This window comes from Artibeus jamaicensis, unplaced genomic scaffold (genome assembly GCF_021234435.1).
Source record: "Artibeus jamaicensis isolate MK-2021 breed Jamaican fruit bat unplaced genomic scaffold, CSHL_Jam_final contig_233, whole genome shotgun sequence".
NCBI classification, from domain to species: Eukaryota; Metazoa; Chordata; class Mammalia; order Chiroptera; family Phyllostomidae; genus Artibeus; species Artibeus jamaicensis.
In genome coordinates this window covers 467,841-476,903 of record NW_026521486.1, presented here as the reverse complement: position 1 = coordinate 476,903, position 9,063 = coordinate 467,841, and the positions used below count along the sequence as shown (strand labels likewise).

The following is a 9,063-nucleotide window of genomic DNA, read 5'->3' as shown; positions in this document are numbered from 1 at the left end:
GATGATGCCCATCACCTCGCCTCACAAAAGAGATCCCGAACTGCCAATATTAAAGAAGGGTTTTGCCCTGGCTGGTGTGGCTCAGGGGCCGTCAGATGGCCCGTGTCAGGGCGCAGGCCTGGGCTGCAGGCCAGTCCCCAGTAGGGGGCGCACAAGAGGCAACCACACACCGATGTTTCCCTCCCCTTCTTCCTCCCTACCCCACCGTCTAAAAATAAATAAAATCAAATATTTTTAAAAAGAAAAGAAGGGTTTTGACTACACGAAAATGAAGGATTTCTACTCAGACCCGATGGATGCACCAGGCCGACAGGGTACTCGGGGGACTGGGGACAGCTGACGGACAAAGGAAGGTCCAGGAACTGGAGAGAGACAAGCGTCTGGAGAGGGGCCGACGGCCGGAGCGGGCGCCCAGCCCTCCGGGAGGCAGAGGCGGGCGGGCGGCGGGGACTGTCGCGGGGACAGAACCCCCTGCGCACGGACGCGGTGCGGCCTGGCCCTTCTGGAAAGCAACAGGAAGACCCGAAGCCGTTTCACTGCGGGTTTCCCGCTGTCTGCGCCAGGTTGCGGGGGCGTCGGGTGCCTGCGGGGTCTGCGCGTGAGCCGGAGGCGGCCTCCCTGCTTTGTAACTGCGGGCGAGAAACCTGGTGGCCGCGGGGGCGAGCGTGACCGGGAAACACGCAGGAATCTGAGACGCACTGGACCCCCAAGGACCTGCCGGCCTCCGCCGCCCGCTGGCAGACTCGCTCCTGCTCGGCGACCAGGGCTGCAAACGCCGGCGCTCAGACGCGTCTGCTGGGTGAATGACTGAGCGCGGTTCAACCCCCAGCCACGCGACTTTTTTGCAAAGCTGGCACGCGCATTTCCCGTCACCGCGGCCGGGGACCCGCGGGAGCGAACGCGGAACCTCGGCGAGCCTTGCCGGCAGCCGCGCTGTGCTGAGACCTGAGTGGGGTCGCAGTTGTTCCGCCGGCGACAGCGGAATGGCTGGCAGGGGGTGTCGGGATGGGAGGGTGAAGGGCAGGAAGGCGGCAGGGAACCGCGGCCAGAAGCACCGGGCCCCCAACGCCCACCCCGGGGGCCGGCTGCGCCGCGCGGCGGGAGTGACCGCGGGGTGACGGCCGGAGGTCAGGACGGGGGAGCGGGCGGCCCCGCGGGCAGGTGATGTGGGGACGCCGGCGTGCGCGGTGGGCACCGCCGGGGGCGGAGAGGAAAGACGCCCCGAGCCGGCGAAAGGGTGCCCGGTCCCTGCTCCTTGTCCGCACCACCCCCGAGTTTGGGGGGGCTCGGCACCCACGGTGGCGGCCAGGCTTGGGGTAGCGAAGAGGCGACACCGCAGGACATAGGACGAGGAGCCCGGTCCTCCGCGGGCTGGGCGATTCGGGCCGGGGATGCGGCGGGTCCGGCCCCAGCCCTCCCCTCCCCCGGTCCCCGCTGGCGCCCCCGCCCGGGAGGGTAGCCCCGACTCAGCCTCGCCCGCCGTCCCCGGTCCGGAGGGAGAGGAGAAACCAGTCCTCGTTCATTCATCTTCCTGAATTTAAATCTTTTTTGCAAAGTCATCGCCGGCGCCGCATTCTGCGTGGCGGGAGGGGGGGCGGAGCCAGGCCGCGAGTTGCCGCCGGTAAACAGCCCCCTCCCCGCGGCGGGAGTGGGGCCGCGGCCCCAGCCCGGGACACCGCCGCCCCCGCCGGAGGACACGCCAGGCCAGCCGGGCTGCAGCCCAGCGGGGGCGGCGGGGCCCGGCGGCCCGACCCCTGCCCGCGGGGGCAGCGGCGACGGCGGCGCGCCCCCCACCCCGCCATCCGTCCCGCGCCCCCTGCGCCCCTCCCCGCGCGCCCCACCCCCGGCGCCGCGGTCATTGCCCCGGCGCCCCTCCCCCTGCCCGGCGCCCCCGCGCCCCCCGGCGCCCCCCGCGCCCCGCCCCTCGCCCGCCCCCCATGCACCACCTCCTGGAGCAGCCCGCGGACATGGCGACGGCGCTGCTGGCGGGCGAGAAGCTGCGTGAGCTCATCTTGCCCGGCGCGCAGGACGACAAGGCGGGCGCGCTGGCCGCGCTGCTGCTGCAGCTCAAGCTCGAGCTGCCGTTCGACCGCGTGGTCACCATCGGCACCGTCCTGGTCCCCATCCTGCTGGTCACCCTGGTCTTCACCAAGAACTTCGCAGGTGAGGCCGCCGGGAGGGGCTCGCAGGCGCGAGGGGCGCGTCCTCAGGTGTCCGCGGGGGCCGGGCAGTGATGGCCGCGCCCAGGGCTCTCCCAGCAGATCCTCACCACCATCCCTCCTTGTTTATGTCGCCGGCTGCTCGGGCTGCCCCCCGGCGCCTCTGCTGCATGTATTGTTTTTACCTTCCATTTGCTCTCCCGGAGTTCAGGGTGCACCCCGCCCTGACCCTGGCAGTCCAACCATAGATGAGACCGGGGTCTGGCGTGGGAAGGGAAGACCGGGAGGGGGAGTGGGCAGGGTCTGAGAGAAGGAGGAGGGGCCAGGTGAGGACCAGAAAACAGCGTTACAGGTGATGGATGAGGATAGCAGAGCCGGCTGCTGGGCGCACGGGGGGGGGGGGGGGGGGGGGCTGACTGCACTGAGGTCCCCAAAAAGCAGATTGGTTCTGATTAGCCAAAGGGTGAGGCCTCCCTCTGCCCCAAGTGAGCGGCTGAAGACCAGAAATGCCCCCCCAAAGTGGAGCTGGCGAGGGGTCTCAGGGCCCAGGTGTCTGAAGGGGCCCCTCCCCAGTCCATCCATCGTGTCTGGGGGCTACCTGAGCCAGTTCGGGGCACCCGGAGAAGGGCCATGTGACTCTGCCCGAGTGACATTGGCGATGTTCTTGCACCCTGCATCTGTTCCCTCCCAAAGGTTTCCCCTTCCAGGGGTCCCTGTGGGCTGGGGACACCCTAACTGAGGGTGGACATTGTCCAGGCTGCTTAATCCCACCCCAGGCTGGGGGGTGAGCACCAGTGTCCACACACTCCTGGGCTGGGACACGTGCACAGGTGACCGCCCAGCCCAGTCAGGGGTGGGTGCCACCCCCTCCCAGTGTCACCCAGGGTGGGCACGTCTGTGCTTGGTTCTGGGGTTCCCGGACAAATTCACGCAAACTTGGTGCTCAAACAGGCAGAACATTACTCTCTCAGCCCGGACTGAGCTCCCAGGGCCTCCAGGGCCTCCAGGGCCTCCAGGGCAGGGCCCCTCCCGCCTCACCAGCCCCCGCCAGCCCAGCTGTCTTCTCCTGGGCACCTGCTCCCTGCCCGTCTGCACCCAAACTTCCCTCGACTCATGAGCTCACCAGTCGCCAGATTGGGGTTCACTCTGGGTGTCCTTGTCTTGATTACATCTGCAGAAATCCTACTTCCAAACGAGGTTGGACATTCACAGATACCAGGGGGTGGGACTTGAACACCTTGTGGGGGATATGAGGGCAGGCTCAGGCCTCGGATGCCCTCAGCTGACCTCCTGGGACAAGGCTGGGAGTTGAGGTCAGCCAGGTGGGGCCTTGGCTGAGTGCGTCCCAGTCCTGGCAGGCCGGCCGCTCACCACCCACCTGGGCCTGCTGCTGGTGTGCGGAGGGGACCTGGGGCTTCCGGAGTAGTGGCAGGCGAGTGCTGGCCCCTGCCCCCTGGACCACACCTGGCCTGTGGGACCCAGGTCACAGAACAAACGGGGGCTGGCAGTGGTTCCTTAAGACCTCTCTGAGTCCCTGTGCCCTTCTTGTCCTTGCCGCCCCCACGGTTTGGGAGAACAGTGGCTGCTTCTCTCGCTCACCTGGACTGGGGTCCAGGGAAGGACAGCGGACCTATCACGGCTCACCTGCCTGGCACTTGTGGGTCTCGGGTGCCTCACGCAGCACTCAGAAGCGCCCCCCCACGGTCCCTTCCGCAGACACAAGGACAACAGGGGTGCAGGGAAAGGGACACCGCCAGACACCTTCTGGCAGATCAGCCCTGCAGGTGCGGGGGGCCGCAGCTGTATCCCTCACCTGTGGGGCAGCCCGCTGCTGAGGGTAGGGGGTGCCCAGGGTGTGACCTCCCCCGCAGCTGGGACATGGGGGAGGGGAAGCCGCCAGACTTGGGGGGCGGTTTGCAGTGGGGGCGGGGTCCGGCGCCCCAGCCCGCATCTCCTCTCTGCCCCCAGAGGAGCCCATTTACTGCTACACCCCGCACAACTTCACCCGCGACCAGGCGCTGTACGCCCGCGGCTACTGCTGGACGGAGCTGCGGGACGCGCTGCCCGGCGTGGATGCCAGCCTGTGGCCGTCGCTCTTTGAGCACAAGCTGCTGCCCTACTCGCTGCTGGCCTTCGCGGCCGTCATGTACGTGCCCGCGCTGGGCTGGGAGTTCCTGGCCTCCACCCGCCTCACCTCCGAGCTCAACTTCTTGCTGCAGGAGATTGACAACTGCTACCACCGGGCGGCTGAGGGCCGCGCCCCCAAGATCGAGAAGCAGATCCAGTCCAAGGGGCCCGGCATCACGGAACGCGAGAAGCGCGAGATCATCGAGAACGCAGAGAAGGAGAAGAGCCCGGAGCAGAACCTGTTCGAGAAGTACTTGGAGCGCCGGGGACGCAGCAACTTCCTCGCCAAGCTGTACCTGGCGCGACACCTGCTCATCCTGCTGCTCAGCGTGGCACCCATCTCCTACCTGTGCACCTACTACGCCACCCAGAAGCAGAACGAGTTCACCTGCGCACTGGGCGCATCCCCAGACGGGCCCGCGGGTGGCGGGGGCTGGGCAGTGCGCGTGAGCTGCAAGCTGCCATCGGTGCAGCTGCAGCGCATCGTGGCAGGCGTGGACATCGTGCTGCTCTGCTCCATGAACCTCATCATCCTCGTCAACCTCATCCACCTCTTCATCTTCCGCAAGAGCAACTTCATCTTCGACAAGCTGCACAAGGTGGGCATCAAGACGCGCAGGCAGTGGCGTGGCTCCCAGTTCTGCGACATCAACATCCTGGCCATGTTCTGCAACGAGAACCGTGACCACATCAAGTCGCTCAACCGGCTGGACTTCATCACCAACGAGAGCGACCTCATGTACGACAACGTCGTGCGGCAGCTGCTGGCGGCGCTGGCGCAGTCCAACCACGACGCCACGCCCACCGTGCGCAGTGCCGGCGTCCAGACGCTGGACCCTAGCGCCGACCCGGCGGAGCCCGACGGCGCCGCAGAGCCGCCGGTGGTCAAGCGGCCCCGCAAGAAGATGAAGTGGATCCCCACCAGCAACCCGCTGCCCCAGCCCTTCAAGGAGCAGCTGGCCATCATGCGTGTGGAGAACAGCAAGGCCGACAAGCCCAAGCCCGTGCGCCGCAAGACCGCCACCGACACCCTCATCGCTCCACTGCTGGACGCGGGTGCTCGCGGGGCGCCCCACGACAAGGGCGGGGGTGATGCAGGCCCCGCCACCGACAAGAAGCACGCACGCCACTTCTCCCTCGACGTGCACCCTTACATCCTGGGTTCCAAGAAGGCCAAGCCTGAGGCTGTTCCCGCAGCCCTGCCCACCTCCCACAGCCAGGAAGGGGGCTTCCTGTCCCAGGCAGAGGAGCGGGGGCTGGGCCTGCCAGCCCCACCCACCAAAGGTAGGCAGCAGGCCTGGCCCGAGGAGGGCAGCAGGGCTCCAGGACAGGGGACACCACCCACCGCCCTCCCCAGACTAGGCACTTGGGAGCCCTGGGAAAGAGGTTAAGGAGTCAGCCTGCTGGAGGGAGTGGGGACGGGGATGGGGCTGGCGGGCACGGGGAGCAACTGGTTGCAGGCGGCTGGGTGCTGGGCTGAGTGCGGGCGGGGCCTAGAGTCAGGGGAGGTAGACAGGTGGAGGCCTGGCCCCACGGGCTGGAGGGGACGTGGCAGGAAGGTTACCTGGGCCCTTGAGAATGTGCCGGAAGCCTGGTGCAGAGGGTCTGGGCTGGCCTCTACCTGGCCGATAAGGCCGAGAAAGGGATGATCGATCCCTCCTGGGACCTTTCAGAGCCACCAGCCCAAGCTGGCCCTCAGTGGGGACTGGGAGGGGCAGCCGGGTGGACAGATGGCCCGCGGGGGTGTCACGCACCTGTGTCCTTGGCTTTGGCAGACGCCTCGCTCCCTGAGAAGGAAATCCTGTACCCGGCAGAGCCTGCCCGGACCGCACTTCCCGCTGGGGGCCCCTATCACGTCTGCTCACCCCCCACGGTCCCAGCCACGACCCCGCTGTCTCCAGCTGGCCTGGGCAAGGCCGACCCCCTCACTGTCCTGAGCCGCAATGCCACCCACCCACTGCTGCACATCAGCACGCTGTACGAGGCTCGGGAGGAGGAGGACGGGGTCCCCCGAGCGTCCCCAGAGGTGGGAAACCTCGTCACCATCCCCCCGCCCCAGCAGATCCTCATCGCCACCTTCGACGAGCCGAGGACAGTAGTGAGTACAGTGGAGTTCTGAGGGGGCAGGGCTGCCCGGGCCTCTGCAAGGCGCCCCTCTGCATGACTGGGACGTGCCGCCCACCCCAGCCCCGCGTGGACACCGCCTCGTTTTCACCCAGCGCTGCCCACCCCGGCCTCCCATCCGCATGCCTCAGGGCTCCGCACCTGTCCCTTCCACCCGCCCTGGCACTGTCGGGGTGCTGGCTGGGCCAGGGGCTGGCTGTGACCCCACGGAGCCGCCCCCTCCCCTGCATCAGGCGCTCAGCTGTGAGATGAAGAGTTTATTTTTTTAGTCAGTTTTGTCTTGGGCCCCGGATGCCAGCCAAGAGGGGACAGTCTGGTGGGGGGAGAGCTGGGGTCCCGGGTGTGGAAGGAAGCTGGGGACAGTGGCACCCGCAAGGGGCCGAGCTTCGGGTCAGAGGTCAACATGCACTTTCTCCTTGTACCCTGACTTCACTCCGGTTACTGTAACTAGCGAGCACCTTTACTGTCAGGAGACCTAGGGTGCATTTAACACAAGGGTGTGTGTGTGCGCACGCACGAGAGCAAGTGTGGTTGGGGGAGGGCACCCGTGTACAAGTGGACACATGAGTGTGCAAGTGTGAGAGTGGGCACCGGCATGTAAGCGCGTGTGTGTGAGCAGGCCCAGGGGAGCGAGCACGTGTGAGACCGGGCGTGGGCACTGGCGAGTGAGCAAGGAGAGGAGTCTAACGCAATAACCACGTCCCCACCCGGGCCGTAGCCACCCCGGTCCGGGGCCCGCACCGTTCTCCGTGGGAGCCCAGGGCCGGCGCGGCAGGCCTGTCCCTATTACCTCAGCCATGGCGACAATGGGACAGTACTAACAAGGTAGCACCGAGCATATCAATAAATGCTATTCTGATAGTACCTGCGTCCCGCATGGTCCATCCTGCAGGGGGCTGTGCTTGGGCCCAGGTCTCCCATGTCCGGGCACCGCCTCCCAACTGCACGCCCACCCCTGACCTGTCACAGGCTGTGGCAGGCACCCCTCTGCCCTCCAGGACGCCCTTGGGGCTGCTGTCCCCCAGCAAGGCAGAAGCTCGTGGTTGTCACTCAGGCTGGACGCATCATGGCCTCTGGCTCACTGACCAGTGCACCCTGGGCCACAGGCATCGGGCGAGCCCTCCAGGGCTCGCAGGCTCAGCAAAGACAAGATGCATGCCCTCCGGGAAGTGATCCCCTCTGTAAGATGTGTGGGGACAGGACTATCGGCTGCGCTTGGCCAAACAGGCTTCCCGGCGGGTGCGCCTTAACATGGTGTGGAGGTGCTGCTGACGTCACAGGGATCCAGGACCGGGTCTTCATCACCAGGCCCAGGACTCAGGTGGGCATAGAGCTGGTCCTGTGGGTGCATCATGGCGCCACACACCCTGCAAGCCATGGCAGGTGACCCTCTGGGTCTAAGTGGACGCTCCAAGCAGGTGGTCACGGGGGCAGTGGGACCAGAGACCTGCAGGAGTGAGAGCAGATGGGTGCAGGCCTCAAATGCAGGGAGCGCTTTGCAGAGGGTGCTGCCCACACAGGCCTGCCTGCCTCCCCAGGAAGTCCCTCGGCACCTGCCCCCAGCAGCCCTGGGTGGGTGGACTGACCCAGGAGTTGGACGATGGATCCTGCAGGGACACAGGCAGGGGCTGCACCCACCATGTGTTTGAAACATGGGTTTTACTGTTTGGTTGGGTGAGGCCACAGAGCAGGGGACACCGGGCCGTTGAAATGACAGTTGACACACACAGTGCCCAAGAGGGGGGCCACGGGAGGCCAGGGTGGGTCAGGAGGCAAAGGGAGCAGGGACAGAGGGCACAGGAGCTCTCCCTGGGGCTTCCCAGGGAGGAAGGGGCAGGACAGCGGGCTGAGAGCGGGCTCTATGGACAATGTCGGGGCTCAGGCAGAGGCTGCCCCTGGTAGTTGGGTCCCTGGCCCAGGTGCTGAGGCAGGTGGAGGGTGGCCTCCAGGAGAGGCATGCCCCGTCACGAGTGCCCTTGGCACAAGCTGGCCTTGCAGAGTCAGTGTGCCACAGGAGCAAACATTTCACTGTGGGGGGCATTGGGCAGGGGGCTGTGCTGCCTTGCCCCGCCTGTGTCCCTTGACACCCTCCTGCTCCCTCCTTCTGGCCCCTGGCAGAGTGGGGGGGACTGCTACCCTCTCTGGGGAGAGGCTTGGGGAAAGCCAGGCGGCCCCTCCCGCAGCAGGCCTAGCACGGGTGAGCCTCTCGACTCACTCTTGGGCAAGTGCCCCAGAGCAGACCAGGGCATGGCCCCTGCAAAACATCACTCCCCTCCTGTGGGGAGCTGGCCAGCGTGGCCGGGAGGGCAGAAGTGATCTGTGCTAGTGACGAGAACCAGACAGAAGGCAGGGACCAGAGGCCTGTGGCCTAGGAGAGCAGAGACTGCCCTGAGGGCAGCCAGGCCCCTAAAGGGACCAAGAAGCTCTACTGGGGAGGTGGTAGCTGCCTGACAGCACAGCCTGCTGGCCTGGAAGGATTATGTCCCCCCTCAGCCAGAGCACTGGGGACCACCCACAGACTCAGACGTGGGAACCTGTGACTCCCTCAAGGTACCTGGAGCTGTCTTCCTGGAACCAGAAGAGAAATCCAGCACCCAGCTCTGACGGCTGGTGGGCTGGACCATCCCTTCCCTCCCAGGCCGGGCAGGTGGTA

General features: G+C 66.6%; 1 protein-coding gene across 1 annotated transcript; it reads left to right on the top strand.

Annotated features, from left to right (window-relative positions):
• Positions 1-1,851: 1,851 nt before the first annotated feature.
• PANX2 (pannexin 2) lies at positions 1,852-7,271 on the top strand. Its single transcript, XM_037160759.2, has 3 exons — positions 1,852-2,163; positions 4,128-5,570; positions 6,062-7,271. Exons 1-3 carry the CDS (start codon positions 1,938-1,940, stop codon positions 6,403-6,405), a joined length of 2,013 nt encoding a protein of 670 aa, XP_037016654.2. The 5' UTR covers positions 1,852-1,937; the 3' UTR covers positions 6,406-7,271.
• Positions 7,272-9,063: the final 1,792 nt, after the last annotated feature.

Excerpts from the sequence above, each read along its gene's own strand:
- PANX2 (XM_037160759.2), top strand. The coding sequence starts at position 1,938 with ATGCACCACCTCCTGGAGCAGCCCGCGGACATGGCGACGGCGCTGCTG. Across the intron at positions 2,164-4,127 it reads CTTCACCAAGAACTTCGCAG|AGGAGCCCATTTACTGCTAC; the intron begins GTGAGGCCGCCG and ends CTCTGCCCCCAG. Across the intron at positions 5,571-6,061 it reads GCCAGCCCCACCCACCAAAG|ACGCCTCGCTCCCTGAGAAG; the intron begins GTAGGCAGCAGG and ends TGGCTTTGGCAG.